The sequence below is a fragment of the Nansenia antarctica genome (assembly GCF_963989245.1).
Source record: "Nansenia antarctica genome assembly, chromosome: 6".
Lineage (NCBI taxonomy): Eukaryota > Metazoa > Chordata > Actinopteri > Argentiniformes > Microstomatidae > Nansenia > Nansenia antarctica.
The window spans coordinates 42,349,796-42,369,921 of record NC_137676.1 but is presented as its reverse complement, the minus strand read 5'-3'; the positions used below and the strand labels follow the sequence as shown (position 1 = coordinate 42,369,921).

General features: G+C 39.3%; 2 protein-coding genes across 3 annotated transcripts in view; both read left to right on the top strand.

Annotated features, from left to right (window-relative positions):
• The first annotated feature begins 2,870 nt into the window (after nt 1-2,870).
• tmem82 (transmembrane protein 82) lies at nt 2,871-5,955 on the top strand. 2 transcript variants are annotated; one of them, XM_080533915.1, is made up of 6 exons: nt 2,871-3,193; nt 3,397-3,469; nt 3,899-4,100; nt 4,235-4,649; nt 5,261-5,445; nt 5,570-5,955. In XM_080533915.1, exons 1-6 carry the CDS (start codon nt 3,109-3,111, stop codon nt 5,639-5,641), a joined length of 1,032 nt encoding a protein of 343 aa, XP_080390041.1. In that variant the 5' UTR covers nt 2,871-3,108; the 3' UTR covers nt 5,642-5,955. The 2 variants fall into 2 exon arrangements, with proteins under 2 accessions (XP_080390041.1, XP_080390042.1); XM_080533916.1 differs by lacking the exon at nt 3,397-3,469.
• A 4,041-nt stretch (nt 5,956-9,996) lies between these two features.
• The window catches only part of spen (spen family transcriptional repressor), a gene marked incomplete at its 5' end in the record, with an annotated part of 31,058 nt that continues 20,928 nt past the window's right edge, over nt 9,997-20,126 (top strand). Inside the window, 2 exons of the mRNA XM_080533821.1 lie at nt 9,997-10,079; nt 13,159-13,479. Of these exons, the coding sequence (XP_080389947.1) occupies nt 9,997-10,079; nt 13,159-13,479 (404 nt within the window). The remainder of the gene's footprint in view (nt 10,080-13,158; nt 13,480-20,126) is intronic.

The window sequence follows — 20,126 nt, the reverse complement described above, 5'->3', positions numbered from 1 at the left end:
TTTGAAAATGTCCTTCCTTTGTTATCGTGTAACATTGTGGGAACATTTTGTAAAAGAACATTCTATACTCTGTTACCTAAACAAGGTCCCCAAAACATCCTCAGAATGTTGCACCTAAAACGTTCTTACTTCGTTAACATTTAACGTTATAGGAACATTATTTGAAATGGTAAACATCCTTAAAATGCTCTTTGAACATTAGATGAAAACGTTTTCTTTAAAACATTAGCAGAACTTGTAGGGAATGTTAGCCAATGTTAGGGGAACATTCCCCGCTAGCTGGGAGGTCTCCTCAAACACTTCCTGAGGAAACTGCCAGAGCCACTGCTCACCTTCCGCCTCAACCGCACCTTCATGGAGGCAGCAGGTTGGTCCATACCATAGTAGTTACCGCCTAAGCACATGTGCATGCATGTTCCATTGCTAACATTTTCATTTCATTTTTCTAACCGTTTGGTAGTGCTTCGTGGAAGCGTGCAGATTATGGCCTTGTTCTATCGTTACTGCATGCAAGTTAAATTAATTCCACTAATTGCCCACAGAAATCAAAGATGATGAAATGATATACCAGACCATCAGTGAGCTGCCTCAACCCAACAGAGACACTCTGGCCTTTTTGATGATCCACCTTAAGAGGTCAGCATTTTCCCTCATGGTCACTCCATGTTCTGCTTTTAGGAACAAAGTTGTTTTTTATCTTATTCTGAAATGCTTAAACTCACAGCTGAAACTTCTGCTCCTTACAGGGTGGCCCAGTGTGTAGTTAACACAAAGATGGATGTCACCAACCTCGCCTGTGTGTTCGGGCCCACCTTGGTTGGCCATGCCGTCTCAGATCCCGATCCAATGACTATTTTGCAAGACACCAATAGGCAGCCACGGGTATGGATGAAGTAATATCTTATCATATAGATATTAGACCAGACATGGGTAAAATGCATGCCAAAGAGTTGAGTTCCGGTTGGAATAGTAAAAAAAGTGCAATTGTTCAGCTAAATCAAGCAGACGTAGTATTTGACATGATTTTGATCCAGGTCTGAAATATTTGCCGTCAGCTGAATTTAAGGCATTGTACTTCTGCTAAAGAAGTTGACCTTCTACCTTTTAACAGATGTTTATTATGGATCACACCCATACAACACTCTATGCATATACTGTAGAGATGTATATTACTTATTATTATTATTATTATACATTATTTTCTCCTCACAGTGGTCTATATTCAAGTTCTGATTGAGACATTGTTATTGATGTTCATAGGTGATGGAGCGCTTGCTGTCTCTCTCTGTGGAGTATTGGAGGCAGTTCAGTTTTTATTGATTTTATTATTATTATTTTATATAATCATTATTATTATATTATTATATTATTATATCATTATTAATATTATTATGATTATTTTTATTATTATGATTATATTATATAATCATTATTAATATTATTTTATTTTATTATTATTATTTTTATTATATTATATAATCATTATTATTATATTATTATTATTATTTTATAATATAGTTATAATACAATATACATAGCGGGGAGGCCATACACTTTTAACCCCAAAAACCAGCACAATCATACCATACCATAGACTCTGTGTCCGGTTTAACACCGGTACCTGCTTAGCAGGGTGACCCACCTGGCATTCTGCATGACCAAACCAAATGGATTGTATCATTAGTTGTTGTAGTTATCATTTCCCGTGATATACTATACTGTACAGTATCATGTCTTGTATATTGTCACAGCCTAGTAAACTTGCTCATGTGGTGTTCCTATACTAGCATAATGACTTGTCAGGACCTACAGTGGATTTGTGTAATCTTTAGAAGAAACTAATATTTTATAATTTCTATAGCACCTATCCCAGACCAGGGGTCCAAGAGAATCAGAATCAGAATGTATTTTATTACATCTAATGTACAGGTACATAGAGTAACATTCATAGGTTCAGGTTCTTGTTGGTTCTGACATGCCCGATGGCAGGTGGGCCGCCAAGGTTTAGGCCGTTGAATATCCCCAAAAAGGGGGCAGCGGCTCATTGGTTCATTTTCTATACGGACACTGGCCCGGCCCAATCACATGCTTAAGCCTGTGTATACAAAATAAGAAACGGGCCGGTTTCAGAGACAAGTCCTGGACTAAATCACACTTTCAATGTAAAATCTCCATTGAAGATGTTTTTTAGTCTAGGATTAGGCTTAAGCCTTGTCTGTGAAACTGGCCCGTAGTGATTATCAATATGAAGAAAAATAATACCAAGTGAGATCTTTTTCTTTCTTTCTTTTTTTTTTTTTATTGTGCATTGACATGTTTGATAATCTCATGTGCAAAAATAATAATAATGAAATGAAATGAAAGCCCAAGCCTCTTATTGTTTACCTATAATTGGAATAAGTAATTGGAATCTTTCCTATGACTTCAAGCATAACTTCTTCTTTAACAATAACTTAACAGTATTGAGTTTGGGTATTGTTTGCTCAGCAGCCACGTCTCATCACCTTGGAGTTAGTCAACAGTGAATGAGTACGCTGGTCCACACTTGCATTGGTATACTTGATCTGTCTATGACACTACTGCTCTCTATAGGGGTTTTGATGAATGGTTCAATAGTTATGCATCATATGCATGTTGAACAGACTGCAACTCTACCTGTCTGTACTATTTGCAACAATTCTATAATAATAAATCAGAATAAATAGACAGACCAACATAGATAATTGTCTAGAATTAAGTAGGCCTACATCGGGTCAAGGCGAGGACTTACTTATTAAGACATTAATTTATGAGAGTAGTCTCGCAGTTGCCTTCATAGGACCACAACTGTCGTTGACATCGAATGACCTTTGAACCAGAACACAGAACAAGCCAGACTGAGCGGAGCTCGATCATTGATACGTATCGGTTATAGTAGTACGAGCGTAGTTGGCTAAATATTCTGCAATTCAAGTAATCCAGGGCTAGAGTATTTTATTAAAATGAAAGTCAATTGTTGCGATGCCAAGATGTATTGATTGTATCGTTTTCTAGTTTGGTCGCATTTGATCTCAAATCGAAAGCAGTTGCATCGAGGGAATTGTAGTGGAATCATTAATAGGCTACACAATGTTATCATTTATCAGCTCGTTTGTTCCTAATTTACCGTATTGGCTGACACTGGATGCAAACCCGCTGGACAGTTTACTTCAAGGTAAGATCTTGCGACGTTAGTTTTCTGCCATGAACTGCGGGTAAGATTATAGGCCAATTTACAGTGTCATCGTTTGCTTTGACTATATTTAAATCCTACCATTCATTCTGAGGTATGTCTTTCAAGTGTCATGTTTTCTGGATACTGAAATGTTTTGTTGGTGATGATGACAGGTGATCATAAAAATGTTTTGTGGCATGCAGGACTTGTGGGCGCATGTGGGATATCTGTGCTCTGTAACTTGACGAGGATACACTTATTCTTAGAGGCTGAGAGGTGAGACATGTCTGCCATCAGAGATGAAAGTGGGAAATGTTGAAAATTGTTAACATAATAGTATCATTCAAATGTTAGCTACATATACCTTGACCTATCTGAGACATGAACTGGGTGTGCCAAACTGGTCTTAGCTTTCTCTTTCAAACACACACACACACACACACACACACACACACACACACACACACACACACACACACACACACACACACACACACTCTCACATGTGTGACTCGGGTTAATCATTTAAACCCGTAATTGTTCTGTACAGGTGAATAAAATGTGCTTGATTTAAAAAATAAAGACCTCTCCTTACACATTTGAACACATTTGTTCAAGATCACAATTATCAATCCATCCAGGGAAATGTTCTATTTCAGTCCTTTGAGATGTGGGTTACTTACTCTCTCCTCTCTCCCTCCTCAGATCAAACAATGAGGGAAGCAGTCAAAAGACCTCCATGCAGAAGACACCAAGACATCAAGGCAGTGCTAAAATTGGTCTGAGTGTGACTCTCCAGTTTTGGTTCCTGACGGGGCTGCTGGCTGTCGTAGGTTCTCGAGTTGCCTCCTTGGTGGTTCTAGAGTTCTGTCTCAGAGCAGTCTCAGCTTGGTTCACAGCTGGACCAGTAAGGAGGCCCTTGCATTCTAATAAAGTAACACAATTAACACAAACATGAAGAACCCTCAAGCATTTCATATGAAATAACCCTGATGTATCTCTCATTTCCCATTACGCTGAATACGTTCTCCAAATCCACAGGGCTCCAGTAGGTTTCTGCAGCAAATTGTCATACAGTGCCAGTTCTCCCTGGGCTGTGCTCTTAGTTGCACTCTCCATTGCCTCCATGAGGGGGCGCCCCAACGTTGGCTGTGTTTGCTCCTGGCTGGAGCACTGAGCTGGTTCCTGGCCAGTCAGACCGTGCGCCTGCGGCTCCATGTCATGGCACTGTATAGACTACACAGCTCTCAGCGCTACTGTGGAGTGTGCATCACGCTCCTGACATCAGGCTGCTCCCTGCTACCTGCCCTATGCAGGGCCCTTATGCTTACCTTCACAGTGGCTGCGTTTGCTGCCACATGTATAATCAACCGACACTTCCTCTCAGCTACAGAGGCCCTCAGGTTCTGGACACCACTGACAATCTGCTACACACTGCTGGTGGTGTACATGCAGGGTGAGAGACAATAGCATACGTTTACCATTACAAAGCATTTATAACTAGTTTAGGGTAGTACATAGTTTATGATAAACCGTTATAACTCATGGCTTACAATGCTTGCCTTGCCAATGCTTCGTTTTATGCTGTAATTCCTTATTGAATTGAATTCCAAATTGATGAAGTGCTATATCCTGTGAATACATACACCCAATGTGATTTTATTCTGTATTTCTCATTTACCTTGACGCCAGTGATGTGACCACTATTTAGGCAACAATCAGTGAGGCAACTCCTCTAGAACACCCCTGGCCAATTGTAAACCAACCTAGGTGTCACCTCTAGACACCAATGTTCGAAAACAGTTTTCGGGACCAAAACAGTGTTTGTATTTGAAATATTGATTTTAAGGGATCTAATTTCCTGATTACTACCAATTAAACATCATCAACATAAGTCATTTAGAACCATTAGAAAGCTTGAATGTTATTGCACCTTTAACATGCTTTTAATGTGCACACTAACTTATATTAACCCAACTTAATGTAACGTTTTACAATATACAAAACAAGTAAAATATTTGCATGTTGTCATTTGAGAAAAGCTGATGATAATTATGTTTCTATTAGAGGATCAGCATCGCCAGCCAAATGGACAGGCTGCTCTCAATACAGTGGTGGTGCGGCTAGGGGGGTTATTGGTCCTGATGCTGACTGTTGGCCGCTGGGCAGACGTACTACACATCCTAATTTGCTTCGTTGGCGAGGCTAGCTGTCTATTGCCCTCAAAAGACCTGTTGGATGCTACATCACTAGTGAGCATGAATCTACACTATTGTACAAATAAACCATAGGTCACCTATTTGTCTTTGGAAACATTTGTGCAGTTTAGATAGCCATGGATATAAGATATTTATTTCCATGTTTCATTGTTTGTAGGATGTGGAGGAGGATCGAAGACATTTCCTGGGAAGTGAGAACCGTATACAAGAAGACATAGGAGAAAACTGACACCTGGCAAAGACCACGAGAGCTAACCATTACAGCAAGACCTGATCTTTCATATCATAGACTAGAGCATCAGCCAGTTATTTTTGGATGCAGTACCCTATTTATATCCTAACAATAGACACTTTCATATAACAGTGGATGTACTGAAAACAGAATAAACAACCTATTATGATGACTTATTTACTGACTGTTGCAATACAATCTTTGATGAGCTACATTAGTTTGTCAACAACAAGGTTCAAGGTTAACTATAGGCTTAACTACACAACAACTAGCAAAGTCTGGCTTTGTTGTCCTTTATTGTCAGGACATGGCAATCCATGCAGATTCCATGAGAGATCTAACTCTGGTTACTTGTACTTTTGCATTACAAATAATAAACGTATAATAATAAATGGTATAATATACTTTGATAAGAGTAATATTTCCCCCCATTTCATATTTTTAAAAAGTGTTTCAGTCTAGACTAGTATACACTGTAGCTTTCATGTGTTGTCTGCAACCAATTTCTCTTGTAAGTAAAGATGTGCCATACATTTTGCATCTAGATAATGTCATCTAAAACAGATATAAATGCAGCTGTAGAATTATAGGCTACAATTATGCTGCTGTATATCACTAGACATGTGATAGAGATTGTATTTAATCCCATTTTGGCTCAACAGAGCAGTTATTTCTGTGGCTACGCCTGAAAAGAGACACGTACAGCCTGAAGAGAAGTAACCTATACTGTATACAAAATGGCTGAAGCATACTGTTGGCCCTTGCAAGTCACACAAAATGGCGTTATACAAAGTTATGATTTGATTTCAAAATTGAAAAGGTCCAAAAGTTAAAAATCACCACATAGGATATAGTAATAAGTGAATGTGATATTCTGAATACTCAATGAAAAAATACTAATGTAGAAAGATTCCGAAATATTTTATATAGCCCACTATAAAATACTATTGCCTTGTTTTATGCTGTAATTCCATCATTTGAATCCCAAATTGATAAGTGCTGTGAATACATACACCCAACATAATTTTTATTCCGTATCTCTCTTTTCTCTTGACGCCAGTTATGTGACCCACTATTTAAATGGCAGATTTGAGCTGGCAGTAGGGCATTTATTACATCCAACATGGTACAATTTCTTTATTTCCTTTATTCATTCCATGATAAGAGGAAGGGTTGGACGCTGCAGCATTAAATAATCCAGGGTCGATCAAGACCAAAATAAAAATAGTTTATATCTAGTAATTCCACCACAAGACGTTCGCCCTTTAGACAATCAGAAAATGGTAGACAATGGTCCAAAGGTTATTTGTAGCCTTTATTTAGTAATTCCATTAACATCATGAAGAATTCGCTGGGTTGTCAGTCGAAGACACGACTACTTCCAAGAGAGGTCCTGTGTAGGCTACAGTCTAGACATCGTGAAACGACCACTGCAATGAGAATGGCTTTTATTTCCTCGGTGACCACGAATGTACTCTCTGCCGTAGCCTATTTCTAGAAATGTCTGCTGCCTATCGCAGGGGTGTTCCACGCGCATGCGTCTCGGTGCAAACATAGGTCCCTTTTTACCGCATTGTAGCGCATGCGTAGCCTATCAATGTACTTTCTTGTGATGTCAATCCAAAACCTTTATTCAAGCTGTTGAGATTTCATTAACCGTTCCCTTTCATCTGTATGACTCAATTTCGGCATTTCATGTGTGTATCAGTCTGTGGGTTAGGAGTCTTTGACTGAGAAGGGCTTATCATTGTATTTTATTTATTTTATAACGCTTATTTTAAAACTCCCATTTTACCGCACATTGCTTTTATGGCGACCTAGTGGTGATCACACAGACTCTCAGAGCTTGTTCTTTTTTTTATGTCCCACGGGTGTCTAGAGTTGGAAAGAATTGCTTTTAGCTACTGTGCTCGTCAGTCATGGAATCCTCAGGATAGACTGAGGTTGGAGCACTAGGTCCCTTACAATTCCTTTTAATTCCTTGATTAGAGACCATCTCACAGAGACATGTTCTTGTTTTGATTAATTAATGTGTGCATTTGATTGTTGTGTTTTTAAGTTGTTGTCTTGCAATCATTTGTATTATAAAACAGGGTCCACCTGCAAAATAAACCTCAGTCTCAGTATCTCTCCCTGGTTCAATAAAGGCTGAATACTAAATAAATAACATCTACTAGCTACATCTACTGGCCTACTGCTACACCATGGATGTTGATATCAGTTATCTTATCCTTGGACTAACAGTATACTTTGTTTCTTGGACTTTTGGACTTGTGCTTGATTATGCCGTCAATTATTAAACAGAGCTCAGGAAAAACTGAAGTGTTGAGTTACTACCAGAATACCCTCTTTGGATTTATGAATTAGCTAGTAGTTTGTTTGTTCTTATTTTACAGCCATAATTTTATTTCAATTTGTAAAAGAAAATGGACAAAACAAATTGTAATAATAATTGGAGGCCTAATAATAAAATACAATTCTTGAGGTTCTTAGTTCACCTGTTCCGCTGTGACAACTGTGTGTACAGTACAGTATCTCCTGTTAGAGTAACTCTAGTGGCTCACCCAACATATACATTATATAGAGCCTTGCCTCTCAACTTTATGTTGGTGGGCGTGTAATGGATATAGAGACATATTCCATATTTTCGGTCTTTTTACATTTTTTAAATTTAATGTTGTTTAATGTAGTGTTTTTCCATTCAAAACTGGTCATAATTCTAGTCTGGATACAGAGGTTCTTAGTCTGGGTGAGTACATTTAGAGGTTGAATCTTGACTTGGTAGGGGTCTGAAGTGGTCTGGGTGTGGTCTTGGTAGGGGTCTGAAGTGGTCTGGGTGTGGTCTTGATGGTTCTGGTCTTTACTCCAGCCAAGTACAATGTTTGATTCTCTGTATCCAGGCATAGATATGGTACTCTAATCAAGAGCAACATTCATGGTTTATAGACAGAATGCTTGAAAACCCCCGTTGTCCCCTCATATCTAATCCCTCCTCCCACCACATCACCTATGTACCCCAGGACCTTCACTGGCTCCACATTAAAGAGGACTTATTTGGCTTGTTCCACACCTACAAAACCCTACATGACAATACCCCCGCCTACCTGCCCTGCTCCATGTCCCCCCGCCCCCCACTTCTGCCTGTCCTCTGACGACACATACCATCAGGGGCATGGCTTTCTCCACTGCTGCCCACCTCTGAAATACGTTGCCCTAGTCTGTCAGAGCTTTTGACAGTGTTGACTCTCTTAAAATACACACCTATTTAAGCAGGCTGTAATTATATTTCATTGTCTTTATTGCAGTCCACTGTATTGTCCTTTCACACTTGATTGTGATGTTTTATTGACCTGTAAAGAGCTTTGGGGTTTGTGAGGAAGTTCTATACAAATAAAATGCATTATAATTGTGCACTATGTTGGTAGACTCATAAGGAATCGTTTTTGTTCTGCATCAATACATCAACATCAGACCTCCTAGGCTAATTCCTATGTGGAGACTACTGAGAGTGAGAGAACACCAATTGACAACAACTATCCACTCGCCTATCCTAATGCATTCAGTTTCCAATGTTGTCATTATGAAATATCACAAACACAAAGTAAAACATCAGCAGGCAGTCGCGCTGCTCGTAAAACAGGTTAACTGTGTCTCTTCGTGAGCTTAGAACTATACGGTTCTATCTCCGTTTAGGGTAGTTAAGAGATATTGAGCGTCAAAGTCTTTACATTCCATTAGGTTTTGTGAGATGGAACCTTTGTATTTTATGAATTACTAACTCAAAAATGTCAACATTTTAAAAATACACCACACAGGCATTAATAAACACCTAATGGATCAGATTATGTAAAAAACTCAATTTTGACAAAAATGGAGATAGAACCTTATAATTCTAACGTCACGTCTTGTCACTCCCACGGGGAGCTCAGACGTTTGATGACCAATGCGCATGCGCAAGATGAAAGAGGAGCTCATCTGGGAGAGAAAAAAAGAGTTCACACAGTGCCACGCATGCGCTGTAGGCGCCTGATTACGGGCAAGGTTGCTGCATCTTTTTAGGTAGCTACAAGCATTCTCTCGACAAGCAAAGGTCGCATCGTGTCAGGGACGCGCCTAGTCACGGGAACAGTAGAGCGCGTGCTCGTGTGTACCAGACCGCGCTTGAACAGCAAAGGGAATCGAACAGCGTGCGAGGATCGAACCCAATGGCAATGGTTACATTGGGTTAAAACAGTCTAGGATCTACGCACAATACTTTGCTGCGCTAAATTCGCAACAGTATTTCTACATTATATCGGGAGAGATTGACATCACAAACGCATCTGTATGATCGGGGGACACGAGCACACAGTATGGTCCGGGAAACCAGACATTTATGGGTGGGAAATTTACCCGAAAATGTACGTGAAGAGAAAATCATTGAGCACTTCAAGCGGTGAGTAAATATTTGGTGTGCTGAGTATTTCCTCAACTGAGGGCAAAGCGTTCTGGTTGAAGTCAAGGGAGAGAATCCTCCTGCCATTTGCCCGGCCAGTGACAGTCCCTGTCAGCTAACAACATTGCTCACAAAACTCGGGATAAAGAGATTGCTAGCTAGCTACAGTACCTGGGAAACAGAAGGGCCTGTTAAACTGCATTTTGCGGTGTCTTCTGCAAACCATCTTCCACGCGACAGACTATTAAGCTAATTAAAGCTTAGCTAGTTAGCTAATTACTGAAACAAAATAGCTGCCGTCAGCGTGCGAGCACCAGTGAAAACAATCCTGCTTGCCGGTTTAGGGATGTCAAGAAACTTGGCGCTTGAGATCTGTTGTACAGTTCTCCTTGCAAGACTTGTCAGAGTGGAAAGTGGTCTCGTGCAATGTCATGTAATTACTAGCTAACGAACTAGGCATTTGTGTAGCGACTTGTGTAGTGTTGAGTAAGCTCATTTATCAACAAACACTGACATGTATCCACGTGCAAAGGATTTACGACTTCGGAATATGTTGATTCCTAGACAACAGCGATGTTTGCTACCTCTGCTGTCCAACCGTTTGATCATGTAACGCGATAGCAACTGTCTGTATCGTGCAAGACATCACGCTGGTTCCCACTGCAATATTGTAGGAAATCTTGACGTAGTTGGTAACGCGCAAACTGAAGTGCAACATTGTAGCAGATTGGGTTTGCTTGCTGCGGTGTTGGAAGCAGTTGTTTGAGCAGAGGAGGGTAATTTTTCGTAGTTGCGCCATCACATCATACTAACGTGCAATTGGAGAGAAAAAAAAACAGCAATTGAAATGTGAAATGGAAGGTATTTGACTAGGCAACTCTTATGAACTCTTCATTGAATTCTAATCAACATCATTCATAGTTAGGTGCACGATTGCTGCACCAAGAATTTCCTCTGTACATTTGTTGCACGCGCCCACTTCGGGCAGCATAAGTTACGTAAGCAGACCAACTATGAATTTGTCAATTGCCATAATGAAATCGTCAATTGTCTACGTCTTCTATCATCGAAATGTACTGACCATATGTTATTAGCACTGACCATATCTTATTAAACGCACAGTCAACCTCATATGTATTTAATCTTAAGAACAAATATTGATCATTATTATAATGAGGGTCTCTGAACGTTGATACCGTTGGAAGTTGGCAAGTTGCTCAATATTAAGAGATATGTTCCTTTTTCTCTGAAAGGAGCCTACCGCCAAACAAAATATCGCGTATTGCATTACGTTGGGAGTCATTTAGTTTGATTATAATAGCGTTGAACAGAAAATCTGTGTGTATTTGAACGCTATTATGTGCGAGCTCTCGCTTCAGTGACTGTCAAGGGAAAACAGCCCGCCGATCTGTCGGTCAAGGCACGGGAATAAAGCAATAATTAGCCTAAAAGACGTGATATCGTATTACTTTTTTGTGTGCTGCATGTTCAGTACTTGTGTTGGCCTATAGATCAGCACTTTAATGTTTTAATTGTGCGTGGATTTTGTCATCAGGCAAATTTAAAACTGCACATTTTCCCACAGCATACTATGTTCCTCAGACACATCTGATTGTATATACTACTGTGTCTTCTGAGATAGCCAGAGCTATTTTTATTCCTACCGTTATTTTTTTTCTTCTTCTCGTGTTTAGTTGCACGAATGTTGCAGCAAGCACATTTACATCATCTCGCAGTGCTTTCCTTGTCTTTGTTTGTTAAGACTACAGTGAATGTTATACATGCATATTATATCTTCAAGTTATGTGGACACATTTAAGAACACTTATCATTGTGATTTCTTTACTGTGGCGGAGGATAGCCCAATGAGCACTGAGCAGGGAAACATGTCGGGGTGCCCAGCAGCCTCATATGCATTGTTCCAATAAGTAGCCATGCAGCGTATGCAGGTGCATGACAGCCCAATGTGTGATAGGAGTCATTGAAGATGGGGGACGGCAGAATGAGTAAGCAGTGTGAACGGCTCTCTAAAATGGCGTCGGACGCTATTGAATGTGGGAACTGGCATCATTTAGATACACTTATGGGCAGTCTAGAAGTTGTCTCTGTCGGACAGCACAGTCAATGTAGCAGAAACAGATGTCGTGCAATGATTTTCTTAATCTGGCCCGTGGCTATTTATTTATTTATTTAATTATTGTTTTGCATTATGCTTGTCCAGTGCCTTGTTGTTATTATGCAATTAGTGTTCGGTTTTCCCGACAATGGCCAAAACGTGAAAAAGTGCTCCAGTCAACCACAACACAACCATATTTGGTTTGACCAGTGTTACACGCATGGACATGCATGTAAGACTATATATTTTAATTATTTAAAAAGATAAAGTGACAAATATTACAGTTTATTCCCAGCGAAACAAACGTATACATTTTGGAATTGTTCACAGCATAGCATTGCCATAAAAATCGCTAATATTTGCTAATATTTGTATATCAAACCCTTATATGGTCAGGACGGAACAACAAATAGAAGATCCTTTGAATGGTTTGATGCATTGCGTTTACTCCATGTACTTGCACCCACAAGCAAGAGCGAAATAGGAGCGTGTCCTTATGCAGGGTTGCCCAGATCTCAGAGCCCCATCTCTTGAATTCTTAAATAGAGGATCTTTCTCTTAACACAATCTCCTCTGCATTTTTAAAATATATATGAGTTATCATACAAAGTGTCAGGATTTCATTTTCTAGTTGCTTAGTTACTGTTGCCTGGTTAGATGACACAGAATGGCCCAACAACGACACTTTGTGAATTGTGGCACCTCAAGGTACCCCCGCCTCATTCACAGAGAGACATTCACCCATACTATGTCACAAAAGTTTGAGGAATGGAAGAAATGCATAAATAAAGCTAATAGGTTTTTAAATAAGTTTAAAAATCAAATAAAAGCAAGGTGTTGTATTTCAATAAAATCCCTTTGAATTGTGTCAGTGATACTTACATGAATGTTAGGAAAGCCATTAATTAGCCTACTGTCTTTGATGCTCATATTTTTTATTTTCATTCCCCTTTTCCTCTTTAGATATGGACGGGTCGAGAGTGTCAAGGTCCTCCCAAAGCGCGGGTCAGAAGGTGGAGTTGCAGCCTTTGTGGATTTTGTGGACCTTAAAAGTGCTCAGAAAGCTCACAATTCAATCAACAAGATGGGGGACAGAGACCTCCGCACTGATTACAATGAGCCAGGCACAATCCCTAGTGCCGCGAGAGGGCTGGACGATAGCCTATCCCTAGGCTCTCGTGGGCGGGATGTTTCAGGGTTCACAAGGGCGGCAGGGGGGCCAGTGTATGGGCCCCCTGCATCGCTCCACAGCAGAGAGGGACGCTTTGAACGCAGACTAGACGGGTAAGTGGACAAAGTTTCTCTGAAGGCAGGGGGACCTTGGTTTCTTGTAACGCCATACCCCCAAGCATCTTTCCACCATCTATTCATTTACTTGTTTGGGGGTTAAAGAGGAAAAAGAGGGGATATGAAAGAAGTTCATACTCAAGAAATAATCTTTTAGGCATCCCTTCTAAAGTCCTCAGAGCTTCGCTGTTGCTCATGGATTCATATGGTAGACACCAAGAAATACTGTAAATGAGCATGTATGTACGTTACGCACATACATTTATTTCTGTGTGTGTAGTGAATAGCTTAATAGCTGTTGGGGATTATCTTTGTGAGTTTTTAACATTCCTGTGTGGATATCACAATTGCGGAAAGTACATAATATTGGATATCAAAAAATTCCCGGGATTATTGGATGCTGGAGAGAGTTTGTTCCAGCAGCCTTCCCTGGGATCGCCCTGATCTGGAATACAATGCCCTCCTTGGTGGATTATTGTCACCCTTTTTTATTTTCATATAACATGACAACCAAGAGTACATATACACATGTAAGACACATTAACTAGTGTTTGGATTAGTACAAATTGGGTTCTCCACCATTCTGCGCCCCTTCCTGTGGTGTTTCAAATGCTGCACTTCCCTCGTGGTCCGGAGTCATGTGGATAACCTAACCAGGATATGTATTCCCCTGTTGGATTAATACTGGCCAATCACAAAAGGATATTCTATAATTTGCTAAAGGTATGTTTTTTTGGCTTTGTATGGGATTATGTCTGATATGGGGGTTTTACAGTTAAATGCTGGGAGACCTCTACTATTGATCAACTTCGTAGAGAAACGACAAACAGTGAGCAAATTATTTTTTTAATATGTTTTTTTAAAACATTTTGTTCCTGATGATTTTTCTTTCTATTTTTGTTATCGATAGACTAAAATTGTACAATGGATGGATGAAAGCATAAAGTACAAAACATTTTGGATCATACAAATCAAAGCCATGGGAATCCGCGGGCTGAAGAAAGTGGGACTATGAATGCCAATGGAGATATCTGCCTTGGGTCAGTGGATTACCTCACTCCCTCCTGAATGTGGAACTAAATCTGTCCTTGGATACAATTGGACTCAGAAATCTACAACATCCTGCCAATCCATTGAATTCAACTGCTTGCCATAGTTAACTGTTTTACAAGTCTCTACAGACTACTCTACCTGTGAAGGAAAATCATGGATAGACACTTGACCACATGCTTCAAATTGATGTATTGTTAAATGGAATAAGTAAAAATGCTCTAAATTAACTAAAACAACTGGATTATTACTGATGAGATAGTTGATTGTCCTGAGACTGCCGTAACAAGATTTTTTTTTTTTTTTTTAATGAATGGAGGAGATGGACTATTTCACAGTTTTGCACAGCAGGATCAAAGTAGGATGAGCTTGACTTAAAGATGAAGATGAAATACTTTTGCAAATTTGTTCCATAAAACCGTGTTTCATAATGGAGTCAAATCTGCTGGGGAGTCAATAGGGCATAGTTCATTCAAGATGCCCTACTGGATATAATCGTTTGATTTGACTGGATTGGGTTACTTTTTTCCATAAAGAATCCATGCCGATCTATCAGTAGTAAAACTACTATGCAACGGTTTATGCAAAAAAAATGTTGACTTCCTAAGACAATTTTTCGGACAATCCTATGTTGGATTAGTTGGTATTCAAGCCCTGCAAAGCAAGTGCGTCTTCCTGCCATGCTGATGAGGATTACCTTTTTGAACATTAACCTACCTGAGCATTTTTGCAAACATTTTATGCCCACCCTACGTTTTTTTTTTTTGCTCACAAAATTCTATCTCCCTAGATTGTATTGGGAATTGTAGGTCGAGTTACTGCTCTCTCAAAAGGTTGGTATGTCCTGCCCTGTGTATATTAGCTATTCTCTCTAACCCCTAGTTTGAACCCCTGTCTCTCTCCATATTTCCCACTAACAATAGTAGCTGGTAAATAGATTTTAAATTGCTTGTTGGTTTGCAGACCCTGTACCTTTTACCTGCCTTAAATTGCTGTCCCTCCTTACTTTCACCCTACCCCAACCCTAGCTCTTAACCTCTGCTCTCCCTAGTCAATAGTTCCAAGCTGATAAGGCATTTTTCACATTATTGATATGAACGTGAAAAATGTATGATTTAGACTATACAGGACTGCTCAATATACCTGGAAAAGACGGGATACTGAGTGCTGTTTTGCTGCACTACCCCTCCTCCACCACAATCTACACCAGATTTGATTGTTGTATTCATAAATAAGAAAACAGTAGATTAAACCGAATTTGACACTTGCTGTATTACATACTATAGCCAATAGTCCAATGGTTTACACAAATCTTGTATAACAATAGCATAGTCTCTCATAATTACAGGAGCTGTAAGTCATCAAGGGCATATTTTTTTTTACAGATTATGAAAGTGCAGATTGTACGCTTTCAAATGATGTCATGCATTGAAATCAGAAAAAAGTTGAAGAAGATAATGTTAGTACACCTCAAACCAAATAGCGGAGAAAATCGCCCTGAATCAAAACAGACCGCTCCATTGCGCTACCTAACTAGCTAGCAACTAACAACAAAGAACATTGCTATGTAACATATCTAACATCTGCATGTTTAGCACATCACAACATGCTGATAGAACATGAACATGCTAAAAGCACATAACTACACATAAATAGATGATCACACAGTCCTTGCTTTTGAACAGTCCTAAAACGGAAGTTTGTTTATAAGACATGTATCACCAACACTCACTCGAAAACAAGCTGAGTTTGACAAATTATTTTGTATAGGCCTATATTAAGCTAACAAATATATTAAGTATTTAGTGATCCAAAAACTGTTGTTTATTATATTGAGTGGGTCTTCAACACTTTCGTAATATGAAAAAAACAACAACTGAAAAACACATGAATAAAAATAATAACTTTGTTGTGATTTGCTGAAATTAACGGTTGCCGACTTGGTATACCTTTCTCTAGTCTAGCCCCTGTCACCATTTAATCTTGCGATGTAATAGTTTGTGGCCTTGATTCTCCGTTGAAACTTGAGCGCAATTCCTGTTCCTACTGAAGTATTATTATTAAACAGTGGTTTACTGAACAAACAGTGGGTCTTTCTTTCTTAATTAAGAAAGCAGGTGCCTTGGATAAGTCGTGGACAACTGTAGTTTTTGCGTGTTTATAAAGGGCTGGTATGATTTGCGGACTGAAATGTGGACGAGAGGGAACTACATAACAACGCTCCATTACTTTCAACATGTGTTTAAAACCTGTTCTTGACAACAGAGGATGATCCGCTGCTATAAAAACACCTTTGGCTTTTGTTATTGCTTTGGCCCAGTCTGAATGGGGAGCTGGGTTTGCACTTTACTGTATTTTTTTTCTTGTCCCTGTGATGTTCATATTCGGGTGATGCCGTCTTAAATGAGTGAGCAAGTTCAACGTACAGTCAGCCGCACACCCGATTGCAGATGAACAATGCAGGCGTATAGCTTTGGTCCGATCCACCTGTCTTTGTCCATCGTCATTGTAGGTAACTGAGAAACCCTCATTTTCCCAATCAAGAGACTGAAGGGATGGTGGAGGAACATCAAGCTCTAGTTTATCTGCGTTCGCCATAACGACTGCTAAACTACTGACAATCTTTCTGTGGCGTGTGTGCGCATGTGTACTGGCTGAGATTATTTCAACACACCAAAAATGTCTGCACCTGCAGTGGGAAAAGAACCCTGCATTCGTTCGGTACACACGCTTACCGAACCGAAAGACCCGTATCAACGTTTTTGGTACGAATATGTGTTACACCCCTAGTAGTGACTAGCTATAAACGTAGGTTACACAACTCAGGTTTTCCTGGTATAAACCAAGTTTCAATATTAAATTACTGAGTATAAGCTAGGGGTGCAACGGTTCTCGGTTTTATATTAAACTGTACGGTTCGCTATCCACGGTTCAATACACATTAGTGAATTGTCGGTTTTTCGGTTTATGATGCCTTCCATTGAAAGTCGGAGGTCGAGTTTGTCTGGAACACAGTTGCTTCTGTAACTTGTTCAAATGTTTGTTCATGGCTAGCGGAACATGGCAACAGTTTGAGTAAGCCCTGCACCGGATTGCTACAAATCTGTGTTGTGGGGTCATTTCGGTTTTGGCATTGAATACAATGATGAGGGAACGAAAACAGAGTAAGCATTGCTTCATGTGTGTCGTATATGTGCATAATGTGCATATGGTCTACCTGTCAAGCCTAAAGTGCACTTTTACTTTTAATTCCTCTCCTATACCAGTAGTCAAGCCTAAGAAGCACTTTTACATTTGAAACAATTTTTTTGTTTATATATACATTTATATTTTTTATATTATAATATACCAGTCATATTCTGGAATGTGTCTGAATGTTAAAGTTCCATAAGTATAAGCAAAATAAAGTAAAGTTTGTAAATAAATAGTAGCATTTTTCACAAAACTCGTACCGAAACCGATCCGAAACTGTGACCCAAAAACCAAGGTTCATGTCAAATGTTGGTAAAATCATTCCAAAGGTTGTTTCTCTTTTAAATTTAATATGTAAAATAGACATTTTTGTTCCATTTCGCATCTAAACCTTTGTAGTGTCGTTGACATTCAACTGTACATTATTTTAGGCCTTACATTACAGGGTAAATGCAGTGATCTTTTAAAATGTTTTTAGACTTGGGTAGGCTTTTCTTTTTTACAATATCAGTGGCGCGATAATCTCAAATGTCTGAAAAACAAGATATAGAATGATTACTTGTTAAGACTACCTTTCTGTCGTACTATTAAGAATGGTGCTGGTGTAGATGGTGAAGATTATAAAAAGAAAAAGAAAAGAACTGCTAGCTAGCAGAGTGCGACTCCTAGACAGATTTTATTATAAACCAATGCGGAAAGTTAATGCCAAATTAAAGTCGGACTGGAATGACTTTTTGCTATGCATTTTGTTCTCAGAGCAACAAAAATTGAGTACACACTCATGTTTTGATGTTGTTTCAAAGTAAAGTTTATTAAATCATATTGTATTCATGTATAGTTTTTCCTGTCCTCCGAAGCCTCAGGACTGACTGGGTGTGTGTCCTTGGTGGTTGACTGACAGCCTATCTAGCAGCAGGGAGATTAAGTTAATGCTAATGTTTGCTAGCTATTAGTTTAGCTAGCTGGCAAACTACTGTCCACATGACTGACTGTCTCTTGTCATGCCACTGCTGCTGGCGCACGCAGCTTTGTTCAAAGTCGCCACACTTCACCAGTGCTTTCTCATGATTGGAGAATGTGCAACTGTTGTAATTTGTAATGTAAGGAGATGCAAATAATCATTTCTTCATAAGAGTTGGATCGAATCCTACTGTGGAATTTCTCTTCTTATCTCATCCCTAGCTCTAGTGGGGGGGAAATTAAGTTAAGATTAGAGATGGTGTTAGTCAATGGTATTTGCCAATCCAGAAATGTGTCCGCAAAAATGTTTGGGTTATGGCTTGGTATAGGTTTGCGAATGGTAAAGAACTCTGGGCAATACCTGCTGATGACCATAGCAGCATGCAGTAGAACATCAAGAAACAAACCCCAGAGTTCCAGACCGAACAGGTAATTAGAAATAGGGAAATCTGAATCACAATGTGCGATTTACATCATGCATCATCCTCATGCATGGAGCAGTCAATATAGAAGCAGTGCAGGTAGTTTGGTGCACTGTGTATTTGTAAAGGGAAGGATGTCAAAGCAGAGAGACTAGTCGCTAACATTCTTATTTTAAATTGCTTTCATGAGCTGAGAATCTAGGCCTAATATAGGCACTCAATATTTCCAGAATGGGTTGGTGTGGTTCTTAGGCAAATTTCAAAGTTACAATAATGTCAATGATCCAAATTATCTCAGTTCCTGAGTTGCCGCTTCTCATTAGGAACCTGTTTTACTCTAACAAAAAATAAAAGAAAGAACTGCACATACAGTGAAAATGATGTTATGATATTGTTTCATATTGATGTTCATCATAACATGACATTTTGACCCCTAATGGAAAGTTAACATTACTCTTACTAAAATTACTCCACCTTTTTTCTGTTTTAATGCAATTCAATTTAATTCAAAAGAGCATTTCAATTTGTTCAACCAATGCTCACACTAACACATCATTAAGTAGCTTATAATCAAGAATGTTTGTAATATTTTGATTTTCGCTCCAAACTGGCCATAATGTCTCTCGTTACGTGACTGCCAACTTTGATCTCGTTGTTTTTGTATGGCTGGCTAAAATAGCATCAAGGACCAATATGGATGAACTAAAATTCTCCTCCCATTCTCCTTTAAGCAAAGTAAATGTATGGTAAAGCTTACTTGTACTATGATTGTGTGATGGCTTATGTAATATCTCAAAAGAAATACAGCAACACCCTTTGAACAGTCAACTTGACTGCTGTCTTAAGTTATTTGATATCCCGAAACCCCTTAACCACTGTGTGGCTAAGCTAGTTTTAAAATGTATGACAAAAAGTGTAATGTGCATCTCTCTCTCTCTCTCTCTCTCTCTCTCTCTCTCTCTCTCTCTCTCTCTCTCTCTCTCTCTCTCTCTCTCTCTCTCTCTCTCTCTCTCTCTCTCT

Excerpts from the sequence above, each read along its gene's own strand:
- tmem82 (XM_080533915.1), top strand. The coding sequence starts at position 3,109 with ATGTTATCATTTATCAGCTCGTTTGTTCCTAATTTACCGTATTGGCTG. Across the intron at positions 3,470-3,898 it reads TTATTCTTAGAGGCTGAGAG|ATCAAACAATGAGGGAAGCA; the intron begins GTGAGACATGTC and ends CTCCCTCCTCAG. Across the intron at positions 5,446-5,569 it reads TGTTGGATGCTACATCACTA|GATGTGGAGGAGGATCGAAG; the intron begins GTGAGCATGAAT and ends CATTGTTTGTAG.